This window comes from Oryctolagus cuniculus, chromosome 17, assembly GCF_964237555.1.
Source record: "Oryctolagus cuniculus chromosome 17, mOryCun1.1, whole genome shotgun sequence".
Taxonomy (NCBI): domain Eukaryota; kingdom Metazoa; phylum Chordata; class Mammalia; order Lagomorpha; family Leporidae; genus Oryctolagus; species Oryctolagus cuniculus.
In genome coordinates this window covers 17,897,368-17,918,385 of record NC_091448.1, presented here as the reverse complement: position 1 = coordinate 17,918,385, position 21,018 = coordinate 17,897,368, and the positions used below count along the sequence as shown (strand labels likewise).

Sequence of the window (21,018 nt, the reverse complement as noted above, 5' to 3'; positions counted from 1 at the left end):
GCCACGCCCCCTTCTGGGAGGCCCACCCCCCGCTTCGCACCCTTCCATTGGCCCGCTGCCCAGCCAATAGGTAGCCGCCTCCAGGGCTGCTACCCCCGAGAGACAGGGCTAAGAAGGGGCGGTTAGTCGACCTCACTCTCCTACCGCGCCCGAGCTTTTCCCGCTCAAAGTAAGCGTGATCAGGATTGGCTTCGACGGACAAGCGCCCATCTGTTGATTGGCTAATAGGGCAGCAGAGGGGTGGGGCGTGGAAGGAGTGCCAGCCTACCCGGTGGGCAAGTGATGGAGGTGCTCGGAAGATTTGAAAAGTTGCCCAGCAACAGAGGAATAAGCCTAAACCTATCTGAGGCGCAGCCCGTGCCAACATTTTCATTTCTGCCCCTTGGCCCCTCCCCTAGCTCCCAGAATCCTTTGTAGCCACCAACGGGCCTTGTGCCGGTTTCCCCGGGGGTAAAGAGCCCCTTAGAGTCGCCTGAGGGGAGCGCCGGCTGGTGTCGTGGGCCCAGGCTTTCGGGGGGAAAGCATATGGGTGTTCATATGGCTTTTGAACAAAGTTAATCCTGTACGATACAGAACCCATTCCCGGCACCTGGCGGCAGTGCTGTCGGGGTGTGACGTCTTAGAGAAACGCAGTTTCGCGTCCGCAGACAACGGTTTTTCGACGTGCGCACCGAGGGGAGGTGTTTGGCGGCGCCCGCACCCCGCGCGGGGTGCCCGGGCTGCGCTCGGCTTCCCGTGAACGCGCCCCTGTGGGACGCCCGTGGTGGCCCGGTGCTGGGTCCCCTCCTCCGCGGAGGAGACCGGGCCTCAGCGCTGGTCCTGGGCGTCTGCGAAGGGAACTGGCGCGTGGGACCGCTCTCATTCTTTACCTCTCAAATAAATACATCAAAAATATATTTTTTTTGACAGGCAGAGTGGCTAGTGAGCGAGAGAGACAGAGAGAAAGGTCTTCCTTTGCCGTTGGTTCACCCTCCAATGGCCGCCGCCGCCGGCGCGCTGCGGCCGGTGCACCTCACTGATCCGATGTTAGGAGCCAGGTACTTATCCTGGTCTCCCTTGGGGTGCAGGGCCCAAGCACTTGGGCCATCCTCCACTGCACTCCCTGGCCACAGCAGAGAGCTGGCCTGGAAGAGGGGCAACCGGGACAGAATCCGGCACCCCAACCGGGACTAGAACCCGGTGTGCCGGCGCCGCAAGGCGGAGGATTAGCCTAGTGAGCCGCGGCGCCGGCTTCAAAAATATTTTTTTTAAATGATGCGTTTATTTGAAAGGCCAGATTACGGAGAGGGAGGGAGAGAGCTTCCACCCGCTGGTTCACTCCCCACATGGCCCCGGCGGCCCAGGAGGCAGGAGCTCCATTCGGGCTTCCACACGGGTTCAGGGTCCAAGCAGGTGGGTCATCTGCTGCTGCTTTCCTAGGCCAGAGCAGGGAGCTGGATCGGAAGTGGAGCAGCCGGAACTCAAACCAGTGCCAATAGGGGATGCCAGCATTGAAGGTGGTGGAACCGGCTCCACCACAATACTATTCCCATCAATAAATACTTTCTTTAAAAAAAAGTGTGAAGAACATGAGAGAAGCATAGGGCCAGCCTTGTGGCATAGAGGGTTAAGTCACTGCCTGTGAGGCCGGCATCCCATATGGGCACCAGTTCAAATCCCAGGGGCTAAATTTCTGATCCAGCTCCCTGCCAATGCACCTGGGTCTGCAGCAGAAGATGGTGTGTTTGGGCCCCTGCTACCATGCGGGAGACCCCGATGAAGCTCCTGGTTCCTGGCTTTGGATCAGCCCTGTCCCAGCTGTTATAGCCATTTGTGGAGTGAACCAGTGGATGAAAGATTTCGCTCGCCCTCTCCCTCTCTCTGTGACTCATTCAAATAAATAAAAATAAATTTTAAAAAATCAAAACTTGAGAAATAAATGAATAGATGTTCTTTCGAGTCAGGCACAGAAGGCAATAGGATAGTGGAATTAATTCCCTGGGCCTATCGCATTGTCCTGATGTTTTTTCAGATCCCAACTCAGCTTTGTATGCAGAAAGCTGACTGAGCAGGTGCATTTCTCTGCAGCACTGAGGAAGTAGCTGGTGTGGGGCTCGTTCCCCCTTTACATTGAGTCAACTGATTTTTTTTTCCATTCACTCACACTCCCAAAGAATTTTGAGAAACTATGAATCAATCCCCTTATGTATTTTTAAAATTTATTTATTATTTGAAAGAGTTACAGAGAGGCAGAGGGAGGGGGAGAGAGAGAGAGAGAGAGAGAGAGAGAGGCCTTCCATCTGCTGGTTCACTCCCCAGATGTCCACAATGGCCAGAGCTGCATCAATCCAAAGTCAGGAACCAGGAGCTTCCTCTGGGTCTTCCCACACGGGTGCAGGGGCCCAAGGACTTGGGCCATCCTCTGCTACTTTCCCAGGCCATAGCAGAGAGCTGGATTGGAAGTGGAGCAGCCAGGTCTCGAACCAGCGCCCATATGGGATGCTGACACAGCAGGTGGCGGCTTTACCAGCTATGCCACAGTGCCGGCCTCCCCTTATGTATTTTTGTGGTAAAATACATTTAAGAGTCACCATTGAACCATCTTTATGTATATGATTCAGTGGCATTATGTACATTCACTGAATTTCATGTGCTAGTCACTGAGTCTCCATTTCTAGAACTTTTTGTTTATCTCAAACTGCTTCATTAATCTCCGTATGAAGGAAACAACTTCCATTCCCCCCACTCTCAACCGCTGGCAGCAACTGTTCTTCTCTCTCTCTCTCTCTCTCTCTCTCTCTCTCTTTTTTTTTTTTGAAGATTTATTTATTTGAAAGAGTTACACAGAGAGAAGGAGAGGTAGAGAGGTCTTCCATCTGCTGGTTCACTCCCCAATTGGCCACTACAGCTGGAGCTGCACTGATATGAAGCCAGGAGCCAGGAGCTTCTTCCCGGTCTCCCACAGAGAGCTGGGTCGGAAGTGGAGCAGCTGGGACTCAAACTGACGCCTACTTGGGATGCCAGCACTGCAGGCAGCAGCTTTACCTGCTACGCCACAGTGCCGGCCCCAACTGTTCTACTTTTTAAAAACTATTTATTAATTTTTAAAGTCTTATTTATTTGAAAGGCAGTTTTACAGAGAGGGGTTGGGGAAGAGTTCTTTCATTTGCTGGTTCACTCCCCAAATGGCTGCAATGGCCAGGGCTGGGCCAGGTTGAAGCCAGGAGCCTGGCACTCCATCTGGGTCTCCCATGTGGGTGGTAGAAGCCAAATACTTGGGCCATTCTGCTGCTCTCCCAGGCTCAGTATCAGGGAACTGGATCAGAAGCAGAGCAGCCAGGACTCCAACCAGTGCTCATATGAGATGCCGGCATTGCAGGAGGCCACGCGACCTGTTGTGCCACAATGTGCGTCCCTCTCCTTTCTGACTGAATTTTACTAAGTTAGTAACTTCATGTAAGTGGAATCATATTTGTCCTTGTGCGGCTGAATTAATTCGCTCAGCATGTAATGAAGGTTTACCCTGTTATAGAATATATTGGACCTTCATTCTTGTGGTTGAATAATAGTCCATTGCATGTATATACCACATTTTATTTATGTATTCATCTGTTGATAGACCCTTAGGTTATGCCTGCCTGTTTACTATTGTGAATAATGATGCTGTGAATATTGATATACAAGTATCTGATTCTTTTTTTTACCAATTCGCTTGGGGATATGGCTAAGAGTGGAGTAGATAGAGCACACGGTAATTCACTTAGCATTCCGAGGCACTCCAAACCATTTTCCATAGTGGCCGCACCATTTGACCTCCCCAACAGCAATGACTCACTCCCCACATGCCTGCTGGGGTTGGGCCAGCACTAAACTTGGAAGCCCGGAACTCAAAGTACTTGAGCTTTTACCACTGCCTTCCAGGGTCCACACAGGGAGCACATTAAACAGGAAGCTAGAGTCAGGAGCCAGAGCTGGGTAGTGAACCGGGTGCCCCAAGGTGGGATGCAAGTGTCTTAACTGCTGGCTTAGACGCCCCGTGAATGGGGTTAAAATGCAAATGAGTGAGAAAAAACCTCAAATACTTTTTCAAAGTGCAACCGTCAGGCAGGAAGACAGACATTAACCTATGTGTGTGAGAAGTAAAAAACGTGGCTAAGTAAGGGAAGGGGCTTAGATGTTTGGAAACATCTGGAAAGCAACTGACGTTTGCTGATTAAAGATGCCGCCAGGTACCATCATGAGCGGTCTGTGGTGGTCCCTTGCTTGGGACCCTTACTGCCAGGTAACCCAATACCCCAAGGGGATCCTGTACCCGAGTTTTCTCCCCAGTAACACTTCAGAGGAGAGAGGCAGGAGGGAAAGTGGCAGGAAGTTCAGCGGCACCCATGAGCCCCCAGCTAAATGCAGATGGGTTTTCTGCTGAGCTGCCCACCTGATGTCAGATGGACAATAAACCTCACTAGCGTGCTTGTCACCAGCCTCTCATCTGCACTTTCCTCTTATGTGGAGCTCTGGCCTAACTGGTGACACTTGGCACTTGGCCTGTCTCCCTGTCGGCCAGCGGCTTCCCACGTCCATCTGCCTCAGGGTTAACTCCCTCTCAGCCCCCTTTGGTGACACAGCCACAGCCTTCTTTGTGCTTAAGGAAGAAAAGCCGACTGGGGAAGCACCAAGCTTCAACTTCCAAGCCTTACCGGTGACAGGACCACTCTTACTTCCTCTACCTTTGTAGACAAAACACTTTACAACAAGAGTGAGATAATCAAAATCATGTAAGGCCACAGTTACTTTGCTCGCAGATCCCTGGGATCCTGTTTGAGGGGAGTTCTGAAAGGCCTGTGTCCAAGCAGCCCAGCATCCCCCAGCCCTGGAGATGTCGGAGGGTGGCTGCGTCCCGTTTCTCTTCTGACACAAGGAGAGAATTCAGGGATGAGACACAGGAAAAAAGTCAGCAGAGAAGCAGGTTTATTCACACGCAGACGGAGAGCAGCACGCTCGGGAGGGGCGCAGGCAGGCTCAAGAGCGAGCTGCACGCTCCGAGGTTCAGGGCCATCCCTGGGCACTGGAGTTGTGCACAGGGGTGGGTTTGGGGCAGAGCTTAACCAACCCTATAGAGGGCAGTTTCGGCAGGGCTTGTGTGCCACCCATTTCCCGGCGCAAAGGTCATGGCATCAGGTGCATCATGGAAATAGGTGGCTCAGCCATGGCAATTAAAATGACCTTACAAGGAGCTGAAGGCCACGGCAGGGACACAGCTGGCGGCCACGTTGTTTATTTTGTGGTGAAACCTTGGAAGCTGTGATTTTCCACCGCAAGGAAGTGGGGGTGGGGCTGCAGCACAGGCGGGGCTAGGTGACACTCCAGCTTTCATCTCCACATACTTCAATCAAGTTGTGTAGTTCTTCTTCGCTTCCGGTATCTAGGATCTCTTCACCGGGTCTGTACTCCACGGCTATTTTACCACTTTCTGCAATAACAAAGTTAACAAGGGTCAATTCAGTGTTTTGTTTTTTTTTTTTTAAGGTTTATTTATTTATTCAAAAAGCAATTACAGAGACAGATCAATCTCCCATCCGCTGCTGCTGGCCTAGTCCTCAAGTGGCTACAAAGGCCAGCGCTAAGCCAGGCTGAAACCAGGAGCTTCATCTGGGTCTCCTACGTGGGTGGCAGGAGCCCAAGCACTTGGCCCATCCTCTACTACTTTTCTCAGGCCATTATCGGGGAACTGGCCCAGAAGTGGAGCAGGTAGGACACGAATTGGTGCCCATACAGGAAGCTGGCATCCCAGGTGGCAGTTTTACACACTGTGTCATAATGCTGGCCCCTAAATCTTCCTGGGTACAATTGTAGCACTCAATGAAACACATTTTTGATTTATAAAAGCAGAAAGAGTATTTTCCTAGAAATTTCTTCACCTCTCACTTCAGGCTTTTTTTTTTTTTTAATGGTTTATTTATTTGAAAGTCAGAGTTACAGAGATATCTTCCATCTGCTGGTTTGCTCCCGAAGTGGTCGCAACAGCAGGACCAGGCCAGGCTGAAGCCAGGAGCTAGGAACTTCTTCCAGGTCTCCCACATGGGCGGCAGGGGCCCAAGCACTTGGGCCATCCTCTGCTGCTTTCCCAGGCTACGAGCAGGGAGCTGGATAGGAAGTGGAGCAGTCAGGACACGAACCGGTGCCCATATGGGATGCTGGAGTTGAAGGCAGCAGCCCCACTCACTACGCCACAATGCTGGCCTCCACACCAGTTTTTAACCTTTAAGGAATGCATGACATATCAATTATGCTTGGCTCAAAGAACTATGTGATCTTAGAGGTAGACACTAAGGAATAATTATATAGAAATTTTAAAATGTGGAAACACAAGCCGGCGCCACGGCTCACTAGGCTAATCCTCTGCCTAGCGGCGTCGACACACCGGGTTCTAGTTCTGGTTGGGGCGCCGGATTCTGTCCCGGTTGCCCCTCTTCCAGGCCAGCTCTCTGCTGTGGCCAGGGAGTGCAGTGGAGGATGGCCCAGGTGCTTGGGCCCTGCACCCCATGGGAGACCAGGAAAAGCACCTGGCTCCTGGCTCCTGCCATCGGATCAGCGCAGTGCGCCGGCCGCAGCGCGCCAGCCGCGGCGGCCATTGGAGGGTGAACCAACAGCAAAGGAAGACCTTTCTCTCTGTCTCTCTCTCTCACTGTCCACTCTCCCTGTCAAAAAATAAAAAAATAAAAAAATAAATAAATAAAAAATGTGGAAACAAAAATGTTCAATCACAATATGATTACACAGCCAGGTATCAGATGGGGGTCAAAGTGAATTCAAATCTGGGATAGAAGCCCTGGAACTAACACACTTCATATTACAAGCCAGAGGCAGTTGCGGACACCCTGGGAAGCAAACTTCCACCAGATACAATGAGCAAAGCTTTGGGGAGAGCATTTGAGCATTTCATTGGGTGATCCTGGTTCACATACTTTATAGACAATACAACTCCCCTCAAAAGCAAGTTAGAGGGGCCAGCACTGTGGTGTAGTAGGTGAAGCCACCACCTGCAGTGTGGCACTTACATGGGTGCCAGTTCAAGTCCCGGCTGCTCCACTTCCCATCCAGCTCTCTGCTGTGGCCTGGGAAAGCAGTAGAAGATGGCCCAAGTGCTTTGGCCCCTGCACCCACATGGGAGACCCAGAAGAAGGTCCTGGCTCCTGGCTTTGGATCGGTGCAGCTCTGGCTGTTGCAGCCATTTGGGGAGTGAACCAGCAGATGGAAGACCTTTCTCTCACTCGCTCTGCCTCTGCCTCTCTGTAACTGCATTTTGAATAAGGAAATAAATCTTTTTTTTTTTTTGCTCTAAGGAGTGCTGAGTGTACAGTGTATTCAAGGCATACCATAGCCTATTAGGGAGAGGTAAACAACATAGACTTTTGGTTCTTTTTGTTTTAATGACAGTAAGTTTAAGAAATGGTTATCTGTAATCTTTAAAAGCATGTACTGAAAATAAGTCTTGGCCGGCGCCACGGCTCACTAGGCTAATCCTCCGCCTTGCGGCGCCGGCATACTGGGTTCTAGTCCCGGTCGGGGCGCCGGATTCTGTCCCGGTTGCCCCTCTTCCAGGCCAGCTCTCTGCTGTGGCCCGGGAGTGCAGTGGAGGATGGCCCAAGTGCTTGGGCCCTGCACCCGTGGGAGACCAGGATAAGTACCTGGCTCCTGCCATTGGTTCAGCGCGGTGCACCGGCCGCGGCGGCCATTGGAGGGTGAACCAACGACAAAAAGGAAGACCTTTCTCTCTGTCTCTCTCTCTCACTATCCACTCTGCCTGTCCAAAAAAAAAAAGTCTTAATTTCAGACTTTAATTGTACTGCGCTAAAGGCACTGCAGGAAGGCTGAAGCTATGAACTTGTACTCCATCTGGTTCTCCCATATAGATGGCAGGGGCCCAAGCACTTGGGACATCAACTGCTTTCCCAGGTGTACTGACAGGAAGCTGGATAGGAAGCAGCAGCAGGGACTCGAACTGGCACTCCCAGTATGCTGGAGTCACAAGTGGTGGCTTAACCTGCTGAGCCCCAGATGTACACTTTTAGTTCATCAGAAGCACCTGATAGCTACAGCTAATTTATAATTAGAAGTCATTTCAAGGCTGGCGCCGCGGCTCACTAGGCTAATCCTCCGCCTAGTAGTGCCGGCACACTGGGTTCTAGTCCCGGTCGGGGAGCTGGATTCTGTCCCGGTTGCCCCTCTTCCAGGCCAGCTCTCTGCTGTGGCCAGGGAGTGCAGTGGAGGATGGCCCAAGTACTTGGGCCCTGCACCCCATGGGAGACCAGGAGAAGTACCTGGCTCCTGCCATCGGATCGGTGCGGTGTGCCGGCCGCGGCGGCCATTGGAGGGTGAACCAACGGCAAAAGGAAGACCTTTCTCTCTGTCTCTCTCTCTCACTGTCCACTCTGCCTATTGAAAAAAAAAAAGGCATTTCAATAAAACCAAAATAAGCCCTAGAAGTTCCTATAAAGAAAAGCTCCCAGTGGACTAAGGCCAGTCAGTAATCGATGCAATCATTCAGAGGGTTACGGCTGTCCCTTAGAGTCCAAGTTCAAACCTGTCAGCACCAGGGGTAATGTTATATTATTTCATATGTAATTCCATTTAAATTCTTTATCTGAGTGTAACATTTGTAAACAGCCTTTCCAGAAGTCAAAAACATGGCACTATTTAAAAAATAAGAGGTCATTTTTTAAAGTGAATGGTCAGCTTCTGTAGCCTACTCTCGCTGGAAGGAATCCCTTCATGTGGTGGTTTACCGCATGGCCTTCTGCATGCACTTAACTGGACCAATCTTTCCGTGTGTTATTCTAAGAGCTCACAGAGCGTAGCTCACGCCGTTCAGGGAGTTAAAAAAATGCTATAAAAAGCTACTGTGCACCATGCTTCTTTCTGACAATGTGTGAGGACATTAGGATATCTGCATTTGTGATGGCTGTGGGGCCAGAGTCCCGGCCCACTCATCACTGGTCTACTCGTACACCTCCAGATGTGGTATATGCCAAGAGGGGCACGCAGAGACCAGCAGCGCAGGCCACTCTGTTGCACCAAGCAGCACGATGCAGAAGCAAAGCTCCATGAGCTGCTCTGGAAGTACAAGAGGGTTCAGGGAGTGCACTGCTTCGCAGGATTCTTGCAGTCTTCAGCTCGCCACACGCGGCCAAGTGCCGGAAGGCCAAGAAGAGGAGCGTGGCAATGAGCAGCAGCACCAGTGCGGAGCAGGAGGTCACAGTCACGAAGGCCACTGCCAGGCAGGAGGAGCGGGGAGCAGTGTCAGTGCCAGTGGAGGCGCAGAGCCCTCTAGGTAAACCCTTCACCGTCCCAGGCCTCAAATATGACCGCTGCTGCCACTGTCACCTCCGTTTGGTTCTTAAAGGTTGTTACAGTGATGGGAATTCTGCCTGATGACAGGGAGGCCAGACTTCTCCTGGAAGGGCTGTCCTGACTGGAGGTTTAGGCCAATCAGGGCCACCTCTGATAACTTGGGATTTAAGAGATTCAGAGGAAGAGAGGAAGGGGGAGAATCTCTGATAACTTAGCAAGGACTTCTGTATCTGTAAGCCTTAGGACTGTGAAGCATGAGAGCAATCCTATTCAGGGACTCTGCGAAAATATCAAGTTTCTACTGGGTACAGCCTGTAACATGCACACCGCGGTAGAACCCAACAGGGATCGCAGTCAATGGCATTCAACAGCAGGACCACGTGCACGGCTCACATGAAAGCAGCTGATTAGAACTATACTTGCCCAGTGTCCAGGTCACAAATGAAGACTGAAACTGAATTCTTGATTCAGAGAACAGAATCTAATAAATTCTCTCCTCAGCAGAGTTTATTTATCTATTAATTCAGAGAGAAAGCAACAGGAGAGTGAGAGCTCACACATACTATCAGCTTACCACACAGCCATAGTTACAAGCTGTTTTACTCCTGCAACATCCTTCAGAGGGTGGGCTGAATTGCTAACCCTGTTTTACAGATAAAAGAGATTATACTTACAGAGATTAGATATCTTCAGATCTCTCTGGGACAAAACTGAAAATTGCATAAAAAATCCCAGAGGCAGAGTTAGGACGCATACGCTGGTGTCCGAAGCTTACAGTGACTATTCTGTAAGTGACCAGGAAACCAGAGCTGGATCAGACGCGTTCAGTGTGAGCTGAGGCGAACTGTTCTACATTTATAAACTGGGGGCAACAATAGCTGCGGTCGTTTTTCTCACAAATGTCACAAAGAACTAATTTAAGACCACTGCTGTGAAAGAATCCAGTAAGTAAGAATGTAACAGAGTGTTTCAGATAGTATTTTCACCCAATCAACTTTTCAAGATGAGTTTTTTGTTCATTGAAACTGGAGCACTTTGAGGACAATCAAGAAAGTCTTACCTAAAACCACAATCGACAGTTTCTGGAACGCATTTGACAAAGCCTTCTGAATGGCAAGGTTCTGGGCTGTCTTCTTCTTCATAAGGAACAACAATGGTCCTAGAGCCAACCAGAAGAAGTGGATCAGTGATAATTACTTCATGTTCAGAACACGCAGATGTACCCACGATTCTTAGCTCCTTATCTTAGTGCCCAGGGGCAGGCACAGCACAAAGGACGGGTGGACAGCTCTGTTCCAGGGACATCCTGTAGGGCCCAGGATCACTCTTCCCATCTATTCCGGAAGTTCCTGGTGTACTGGAAGGGAGATCCGGGGAGATCAGGGTGGGACCTTGGCACCTGAGTCTCACATTACCCAGATTCCAATGTGACCAGTTGAAGCCAGGCCTGCACAGACCCTACCTGACTGTGTGACAAAGACTCAAAGCACACACGGAGGTGCTCCTTGGGTATCGCCCTGGGAGCCTGCTCTACCCGATTTGCTAACATCCCTGCCTCTCTCTGACTTAAAACCCCCAAGACCAGGGCCATGAATTCTTTTTTTTTTTTTTTTTTTTAATTTATTTGAAAGTCAGAGTTACATAGAGAGGATAGATAGAGAGGTCTTCCATCTGCTGGTTCACTCCCCAACTAGCCACAAGGGCTGGAGATGCACTGATCTGAAGCCAGGAGTCAGGAGCTTCCTCCAGGTCTCCCATGCGGTACAGGGGCCCAAGGACTTGGGCCATGTTCTACTGCTTTCCCAGGCCACAGCAGAGCTGGGTCAGAAGTGGAGCATTGGGGCCAGCGCTGTGGCACAGCAGGTTAATGCCCTGGCCTGAAGCGCTGGCATCCCATATAGGCGCTGGTTCAAGTCCTGGGTGCTCCTCTTCAGATCCAGCTCTCTGCTATGGCCTGGGAAAGCAGAAGATGGCCCAAGTCCTTGGGCCTCTGCACCCCTGTGAGAGACCTGGAAGAAGCTCCTGGCTTCGGATCAGCGCAGCTCTGCCTATTGCAGCCATCTGGGGAGTGAACCAATGGATGGAAGACCTCTCTTTGTAACTCTGTATTTTAAATAAATAAAATAAATCTTTTTTAAAATTTTTCTTTTTTTTTTGACAGAGTTAGACAGTGAGAGAGAGAGACAAAGGTCTTCCTTCCGTTGGTTCACCCCCGAAATGGCCGCTACAGCTGGTGTGCTGCGCTGATCCGAAGCCAGGAGCCAGGTGCTTCCTCCTGGTCTCCCATGTGGGTACAGGGCCCAAGCACTTGGGCCATCCTCCACTGCACTCCCAGACCACAGCAGAGAGCTGGACTGGAAGAGGAGCAACCGGGACAGAATCTGACGCCCCAACCGAGACTAGAACCCGGGGTGCTGGTGCCACAGGCGGAGGATTAGCCTAGTGAGCTGTGGCACTGGCCCTATAAAATAAATCTTAAAAAAAAAAAAAAAAAAGAGAGAGAGAAGTGGAGCAGCCAGGACTCGAAATGGCACCCATATGGGATGCCAGCACTGTAGGCGGTGGCTTTTACCCGCTATACCACAGCGCCGCCCTTGGGGGCCATGGAGTCTAAAACAAAATCAGTATCAATGGGAAGACCCTTTCTAGGTACACAAATTTGACTCTTCCTATGCATGCCCCTCCAAGAATAGACAAAGAGCTGAGTGTTTATACAAGAGCTTAAGGGGTCAAGGGTCAGCCGGAAAGATGGCAGCGGCGTTGACCTTCCGCCAGCTGGTGCTCTTGCCCCGGGGCGCACGGGGGCTCGGGTGCGAGTCTCGAGCACAGGAGAGAAGGTCACGCACACCGGCCCGGTTTACGATGACAAAGACTACAGGAGAGTTCGGTTTGTCGGCCGTCAAAAGGAGGTGAACGAGAACTCTGCCGTGGACCTGATAGCGGAGCAGCCCGTGAGTAGTGTGGAGAGCCGCGTGATCTCCCGTGACGGCGGGGCGGGGCCCTCGGCCACCCGAAGGTCTACATCAACCTGGACAAAGACACGAAGACCGGGACACGCGGCTACTGCGGCTGCAGTTCCGACAGCACCGGCACTAGGCGGAAGCTGGGCTGCAGCAGCGGGTCGTGTCCGTCTGAATAAAGCGGCTGCTGTCGTCCACCAAAAAAAAAAAAAAAAAAAAAAAAAAGAAAGAAAGAAAGACAAAAGAAAGAAAGGAAAAAAAAGAGCTTAAGCAAATTCTTAACCAAAAACTTGAAAATATTATTTCCTATCTCTCCCTAAGCTTCCTGGCATGTGGTCAGCTCAGGAATTAGTTTAAAGCTCGGTGAGGTACTACACAAGGCAAAAACCTGCCTAGGACTTCAGGAGGGAGGGCCTGACATGGATCTAAAAAGGTGCATCTTTTAGAAAAGACTGATTTACTCAGTGAGAGACAGACGGACACACACACAGGCACAGTGAGAGAGACGGGGACACACACCCACGATCTTTCATCAGCTGGCTCACTCCTCAAATGTCTGCACAGCCAGGTGTAGGCCAGGCTGAAGCCAGAGGCAGGAATCCCATCCAGTCTCCCAGCAGGGCGGCAGGGCCCAGGCACTCGGGCACATTAGCAGGCGCTGGACGGAAGCAGAGCATCTGAGACTCAAAGCAGCGCTCTGATAGGGGATGCTGGTGTCACGAGTTGCACTGTGCCACAGGCTAGCCCCGAAGGTGAGTTTCAGGAAGAGAAGACATTCCCTCCACACAGGGAGAGCAGACCTTCCTCCTGCAGCGTATCCAGGGGCTCCTCGGCCACGCCGACCCCACGACTCGAGCACTCGTAGGATGGCAGCACCACCTCCAAGGCACAGAAGACCTTCAGGCTCCGCTCCGCAAGCCGCCGCGCGGTCTCTTCATTTTCCCTCTCCTCAAGGGCGGAGAGCTCCTGCAGCTGTCAGAATTTTACATGAGAGGCGCTTCCCAGGATCATGTTAACTTCAGCATTTATGGTGGTCAGAGATAAGAAGTAAACTCCAGTTAACAGAACAGTTGAGGTGTCCTAATGATGCAGCTAGACAGGCAGCTCGGGAGGGGAGGGGAGGGGGGGAGTCGGAGGCATCTGCCAGCCATGCCCACACGCAGTTCCGTTCACCCACCTGCCAGTCAAAACCCCCTTTCCCGGGACCTGCAGAGAAGATGCCATGAAACCGTGGATACTGAGCTCCCTGTAGAACTTGTGGAGGCGCCACGGAAGTCCTAGGCAGGCTCACACCTGCAGAGGCACCACCCCGAGCTCATAAAGGAGACCAACAACTGGGAGGGGGTTTTTCTTCAGCCCCAGACTACAGCCGGAGGGGCTGCCAGGTGTTCTGTCTCCTCTCCCCCACCCCTTCTCCTTTCGGGCAAATCTTCAGGCCCATTTCCATCGCCCACTCATGACGGGTATTTCTCTGTGTGGAGAAACCCCTGCTCACGTGTGTGTGTGTGTGTGTGTGTTCGCTTTTTCACCTTTTACATAAATCACGTACGTGGTGCACCTGATTTGTGCCAGCCTCTAGAATGCGTATCTCAGCGCATGACAAGGACCTGGAGTAAAACAATCATGCCCCTCACCCACACCACTACTGCTTCAAAATCAAGTAACATTCAGCACTGAATTACTAGACACAGACAACCGTTTTTACTACACATCACATGAATTACGAAACACCAGGCCAAGTGATCGGGACTGCAGTTAATCCTAGGTGGCAGGCCAGCTCAAACACAAGCACAGCCAGCTGCCCTAACGGCAGACGGCATCGCAGGCCTCCTCCCACCTCACGGTTCAGTCCTCCTGGTTAAAGTCCAGGATTACAACGTGGAAGCAGGTGTGCTTAGTCAAAAGAAAACCTACGGTGCTTACCTTAATGATCCTTTTTGACCACCCATTGAAACCCAAGTAGTAGTTTGCCAGCTCTTGGCATCGGGAGCCGTTTAGGGCGAGGGCCTGATGTTGAACTGCCTTATGTCTGGTGCCAAGACGAACCTAAAGCCACAACAGACCCACAAACGTCACACTCTGCCCAAGATTTCATTTTGGATATACCTGAGATTTATCAATGCTGGTTTCATAGCGTGCTTTTTTTTTTTTTTTTCCGACAGAGTTAGACCGAGAGAGAGAGAGAGAGAGAGAGAGAAAGAAAGGTCTCCCTTCTGTTGGTTCACCCTCCAAATAGCCGCCACGGCCGGTGTGCTGCACCAATCTGAAGCCAGGAGCCAGGTGCTTCTCCTGGTCTCCCATGGGGTGCAGGGCCCAAGCACTCGGGCCATCCTCCACTGCACTCCTGGGCCACAGCAGAGAGCTGGCCTGGAAGAGGGGCAACCGGGACAGAATCCAGTGCCCCAACTGGGACTAGAACCCGGGGTGCTGGCGCCGCTGGCGGAGGATTAGCCAAGTGAGCCACGGAGCCGGCCTCATAGAATGTTTATGAAGATTAAATGGGCTAGAAACATTTTAAGCACTACATTCATCGTAATCCCTAAATAAATGTTATTATTTTAAGTCACAGTACTTTTTCTGCATCATTTTCAGGGACCCTAAAAAACGGGAAACTTCCCTGACCTCTGGTGGTGAACATGGATGATGAAAACAACTACGGGAGCCCTGCAGAAGGAGATGATAGGGCTGTGGGTGAGCCAAGAAGCAAAGCGGCACCTGTCTCCCCAGCCAGGGCCCCTGCTTGGGAATGTGGCAGAAAGAACCGACCCCTCTCCCAAGGCACTAACCTCTGTGACTGGTATAAGCAACTAGAACAATTAGAGGCTCATCTGCATAACACGCTTCTTTGGCAAGTGAGTGCTCATTCTATTTGACACTTTACTATGGATTTCATACATCACTAGTTCTGTTTTAAAAGTCTTTCATGTTTAAAAACTATAGCATATGAATACAAGGTGTTATCAAAGAGTTCATGGATAATGGAATTAAAAGACAACAATAAAAAATATAAACTACTGGCACGAGGTAAGCAGAGCTGGAGACAAGAGGGCAGACTCGGGATCTGACGAGGTGGCCGGACCATCTCGCAGGGTCATCAAGGACACCCAGCCACGCTGGCAGAACCAGGTGAGAGCAACTCCTGCTATTTTTATGTGGTCATCGCTGGCCCCCAGGACCCCAGGAACTTTTAAACCTGAACAGTTCCTCCCGGAACTGGGAACAGGAACAGGGCAGCCCCTGAAGTAGGCTCCACGCCCAGCATTTACCCTCCTGCTGTAGACAAGCTGGGACAATGACGCTCGGGCATTCTTTTTTTTTTTTTTTTTTGACAGGCAGAGTGGACAGTGAGAGAGAGAGACAGAGAGAAAGGTCTTCCTTTGCCGTTGGTTCACCCTCCAATGGCCGCCGCGGCCGGCGCGCTGCGGCCAGCGCACCGCGCTGATCCGATGGCAGGAGCCAGGAGCCAGGTGCTTTTCCTGGTCTCCCATGGGGTACAGGGCCCAAGCACCTGGGCCATCCTCCACTGCACTCCCTGGCCACAGCAGAGGGCTGGCCTGGAAGAGGGGCAACCGGGACAGAATCCGGCGCCCCGACCGGGACTAGAACCTGGTGTGCTGGCGCCGCTAGGCGGAGGATTAGCCTAGTGAGCCGCGGCGCCGGCTGACGCTCGGGCATTCTGAAGAGTAAGAGGTTCCTAGCACTGCAGGGTCACAGCTCTGCCATGGGTCCAGGCTTTGTGACGTGCTCCCAATCCAGATGACCCATCAGCAAATGACACGGCCGAGCAGCGGAAGGCCAACGAAGCCACGCCATGGAACTGCTAGAACAAGGACTAGGATTCATGCCGTGAATTACTTAAATCAACGTGATCAAGTGTGCGTCACTTCTCCTGGTCTTTCGAGACTTCTTCCTTTTTCTGTTTGCATTTAGTGGGCACAGTTTAGAAGCACTGCAGAATCAAAGCCCAGGCACCTGCAGTCCTTTGGCGATGAACTGCACAGGAGCGAGTCTCTGTTTTGTCCCAGTTCACTGTTACAAAGCGCGAGAGCGCTAAAACCACCCGGATTGCGGCGGGGCCGCTCTGCTTCCACTCATTCCCCAATGCGGTTTAGGCAGAAGGCCCTGGACGGAGGGCAGCTGTCAGAGCTCCCTGCAGGGTCTTGGGCATTTACTTTTCTCTGAAGGGGAAGGTAAGCTTAATTTTATGAGCTCCTTTTCCCCCTTTCCATGGTGATTTAATTGCACTGGTTAAAAGCCGCTAACCGGCTGGTACAGCGGCTCACTAGGCTAATCCTCCGCCTACGGCACCGGCACCCCAGATTCTAGTCCCGGTTGGGGCACTGGATTCTGTCCTGGTTGCCCCTCTTCCAGGCCAGCTCTCTGCTGTGGCCCGGGAGTGCAGTGGAGGATGGCCCAAGTGCTTGGGCCCTGCACCCCATGGGAGACCAAGAGAAGCATCTGGCTCCTGCCATCGGATCAGCGTGGTGCGCCGGCCGCAGCACACCAGCCACGGCGGCCATTGGAGGGTGAACCAATGGCAAAAGGAAGGAAGACCTTTCTGTCCACTCTGCCTGTCAAAAAAAAAAAAAAAAAATCTTTCATCTGCTGGTTTACTCCGCAAATGGCTAGAACAGATCCAGGAACCAGGAGCTTCTTTTGGGTCTCCACAGTGCAGGGGCCCAAACAGTTGGCCATCTTCTGTTGCTTTCGCAGGCATATCAGCAAGGAGTTGGACTGGAAGTAGAGCAGCTGAAAATCAAACCAGCACCCATATGGGATGCCAGCATCCAAGGTGGTAGCTTTATCTGATACACTGCAATGCTGGCCCCGGTTTAAAAAAATTAAATCAATAGTTATCACATTTTTTCATAACAGGCATTTTCCACGAACTTTTTGAAGACCCTCATATAGTCACAAAAATTCAAGAAGTACAAGAGAGGCAAAGCATCATTCATTCTCCACAGACTTGTTTATGGATCCTCTCCATCACTAGTTTACAAGCTCCTCAGTACCCAAGGGAACCACAGCTTATTCTTTTCTCATTCTTAGAACCCGGCACAGTTCTCGGCATGTAAGGAGCACTGATGGTCTGCGAGTGAGTGAATGAGCAAATTAAAAACTAAAATTCCTTTCTCCAATGGCAACTGGGAAGGAGACACGGAGGCTACTCATCAGTGCTGAGTGCGGCGGGGGAGGCCGCCCCGCTCCCGGGTCACAGTGGGGCTTCTCTGGACAGGAAGCCTCAGGACTCTGCGGCCCTGGCTGCAGACAGCTCACGCCTTGACTAACCTGACCACATTCTTGCCAGCAACCATCTTCCTTCATGACACTGGAAAAAGAACTCTTTTAGGCACCTTCGGCCTTTTCATGATTTTAAAACGTTATTCTCTTTTCTGTATTTGTAAAGGGCAAAACAGATAAGAACTATGTGTATTTGCTAAAAGTAAAAGAACATGTATAATTAACTAGATAAGGAATTTGGGGGAGTGGCTGGTGCTGTGTGCCACAGTGGGTTAAAGCCCTGGCCTGCAGTGCCCCCATCCCATATGGGTGCCAGTTCGAGTCCTGGCTGCTCCACTTCTGATCCAGCTCTTTGCAGTGGCCTGGGAAAGCAGTGGAGGATGGCCCAAGTCCCTGGGCCCCTGCACCCACGTGGAAGACTCGGAGAAAGCTGATGGCTTCAGCATGGCCCAGCCCTGGCTGTCACGGCCAATTGGGGAGTGAACCAGCGGATGGAAGATTTCTCTTTCTCTCTGTGAGTCTACCTTTCGAATAAATAAATATTTTAAACACACACACACCCTGTGGCACAGTGGGTTAAGCCACACTGGAGATGCTGGTATCCCACACCTGAGGGCCGGTTCCAGTCCTGCTGCTCAGCTTCTGATCCAGCTCCCTGCTAATGTGCCAGGGAAGGCAGTGGACGATGGCTCAAGCACCTGGGCCCCTGCCACCTGCATGGGAGACCCGGATGGAGTTCTGAGCTCCCAGCTTCCGCCTGGCCCAGACCCTGCTGTTGCAGGTATTTGGGGAGTGAACCAGTGTTTGGAAGATCTGTCTCTCCTTTCAAAAAAAATCTTAGACAACCAGCGACCACAGGCTCAGCGCAGCAGTGCACCCGAGAGCATTCTGTCCGCCAGAGAGCCGACAGATGCTACCCCGTTCTCACGGAATTCCTTCTCCACCCACGGAGCCTGGGATTCCACGTTCGGACCCACCTTCACTGGAGTCTCCTGGAAAAGCAGCTTCCGGTCACAGGCCGCCTGGGCTCTGCGCGCGTCCCTCGCGGAATAGAACTTGATGATGGCATAGAAACCAGGACCGGCCACGGCGGCGTTTGGGAAGACCCGCACTGAATACAGAAGGCCGAACCGGGAGAACGCTGCGAAGAGAGAGCGCTGTGCGTGGCCCCGCGCCGAGTAAGCCCCAGCAGGACCCTGACGCCCCCCACCCAGGGCTGCGCCTCCCGCCTGCCCCCGCCCTGCTCCTCCCAGGAGCCTTCTCATTTCGTGAACGCACTTTCTTCCTACAGCCTGAGCCCCGAGAAGCACCTGCAGACGCCGCGGGCCGGCTGTGCAGAGGCCCCTCTCGGGGTCTCCGCTGGGGCCAGGCGGCTGTCTCCGCCGCACCCTCCACCCCGGCCCGCGCTCACTTGTAAGTCCTCGGCCGTGGGGCCGCAGCTCAGCTCCCACACCAGCAAGGTTTTGTCACTCTCAGTGGGAACCGCAAAGGGTACCACCTCCGCCATCCTCGCGGCTCCGCTCTGGCGCCAGCCGTACTGCGCCTGCGCACGGCCTGCCCGCGCGTTTCGAAGAGCGCCGCGTCCGAGGGGCGGGGCCGACGCTGCGTCCGCTCGGGGTGCGTGCGGTGCCGGGCGGCGGCGGGCGGTGTCCGGCGGTGTCCGGCGTCCGTTCCTTTCCTAGCCCGGCGGACAGGTTTCAGTGCTTATGTTCGAGGGCGTTTTAGGTTAGAGCCCCCCCACGCGTGGGCGTACACGACGGAAGGGTCGCACCTGTTCATGGCCTCCAGCTTCACCTCCACGCGCTAAGGAGGCCAGGTGGTTAGCGCTAAGTCACTAAGCCACCGACAGCCTAGCGGGAAATCCTTACAAAGAAGTCCCTGGGGGCCCTAGGTGATTCTGACGAGCTGTGGGTGCTTGTGCGGGCCGGCCGGCGTGGGTTGAGGGGTAGAGTGAGGGGAAACATTTGCAGGGAAATCAGGATGGGTCCAAACAGGGCACCCACGTGGGCGCTGGTGGTGCCCGAGAAGGGTCTTCCGGGGGTCGTGATCGACCACCCCGCGGGGTAACACTGAGAAGGAAAGTGGGTCCCAAGGCCTGTTTCAGTCCTGGACTGTCAGAGCCAGAAGGGGGCCTGAAGAATGTGGTTTCTGGATAGTAATTCTCAGACCCGTCCGGATCTCTGAGGAGGTTTCCACCTGTCCTCAGTGTGTGAATCACGAACAAGGGTGGCCAGACCGACTCCATTTTCAAATGAAAAGGAGCAGCTGTGGTTCAGCCAGATGACACCAGTGAAGGACTTAACGATTGAACACACAGGCCCAACACTGGGTGCAGTGGGTTAATGCCCTGGCCTAAAGCACCAGCATCCCATATGGGCACCGGTTCGAGGCCCGGCTGCTCCACTTCCTATCCAGCTCTCTGCTATGGCCTGGGAAAGCAGTAGAAGATGGCCCAAGTCCTTGGGCCCCTGCACCCATGTGGGAGACCCAGAGGAAGCTCCTGGCTCTTGGCTTCAGATTGACTCAGCTCTGGCCATTGCGGCCATTTGGGGAGTGAACCAGCGGATGGAAGACTCTCTCTCTGTGCATCTCTCTCTGTGTAACTCTTTCAAATAAATAAATAAATAAATCTTTTAAAAAATTGATCACACAGAACCAGGGCTCAGTTCCAAGGCCTCCCTATGGGCGGTAACTGGCGCAGAGACGCATGGACTTATGGGTAAGTAGGCAACTCCACCCAAAATGGCCAACAAAAGACGACTTTTCATCTTGGGGCTCGCTCCCCCAGCTGCCTGCGATGGCCGAGGATGAGCTAGGCAGGGGCCAGGAGCCTGGCCAAGCTGAGTCTCTCCCGTGGGTGGCCGGGATCCATGTTCTCAAGCGGTCTTGCAGCCTCCCAGGGTGTGCGTTGGCAGGAAGCTGGAATCAGCAGAGCCAGGACTTGAACCCAGGCCCCCAGTGTGGGACATGGGCAATGGGCATCACAAGCAATTTTTTTTTTTTTTGACAGGCAGAGTTAGACAATAAGAGAGACAAAGTCTTCGTGTTGGTTCACCCCCCAAATGGCCGATCCAAAGCCAGGAGCCAGTTGCTTCCTCCTGGTCTCCCATGCGGATGCAGGGCCCAAGCACTTGAGCCATCCTCCACTTCCCTCCCGGGACACAGCAGAGAGCCGGCCTGGAAGAGGAGCAACCGGGACAGAATCGGCGCCCAACTGGGACTAGAACTCCAGGTGCCGGCACTGCAGGTGGAGGATTAGCCTAGTGAGCCGCGGCGCCTGCCATAAGCAATGTCTTAACTGCTGAGGCCAAATGCCCAGCCCAGGTTTAACTTCTTTTGACATTTTGTTGGCCTGCAAAATCCAAGTTGGAGAGCCACTGAGTTGTCCAGTCTGTCATCTTACGGTTGAGGTGGAGGCATGAGTGGTAACCGCTCAGCGAGTCAGACCCTACTGATGGTGGCTGTGTGCACTTTTTGTCTTTGCCTGGTC

General features: G+C 52.6%; 1 protein-coding gene across 4 annotated transcripts; it reads right to left on the bottom strand.

Moving 5' to 3' along the window:
* Positions 1-4,927: 4,927 nt before the first annotated feature.
* RDM1 (RAD52 motif containing 1) lies at positions 4,928-19,084 on the bottom strand. Of its 4 annotated transcripts, XR_011383443.1 has the most exons (7): positions 18,940-19,083; positions 18,506-18,685; positions 14,211-14,333; positions 13,088-13,259; positions 12,093-12,355; positions 10,388-10,486; positions 4,928-5,446 (listed from the first exon to the last, which is right to left on the bottom strand). XR_011383443.1 is itself a non-coding variant. In XM_008271634.4 (6 exons), exons 1-6 carry the CDS (start codon positions 19,033-19,035, stop codon positions 5,328-5,330), a joined length of 789 nt encoding a protein of 262 aa, XP_008269856.2. In that variant the 5' UTR covers positions 19,036-19,084; the 3' UTR covers positions 4,928-5,327. The 4 variants fall into 4 exon arrangements, 3 of the variants coding, with proteins under 3 accessions (XP_008269856.2, XP_069916684.1, XP_069916685.1); XM_008271634.4 differs by lacking the exon at positions 12,093-12,355 and having other exon boundaries at positions 18,940-19,084; XM_070060583.1 differs by lacking the exons at positions 4,928-5,446; positions 10,388-10,486 and having other exon boundaries at positions 12,095-12,474; positions 18,940-19,084.
* Positions 19,085-21,018: the final 1,934 nt, after the last annotated feature.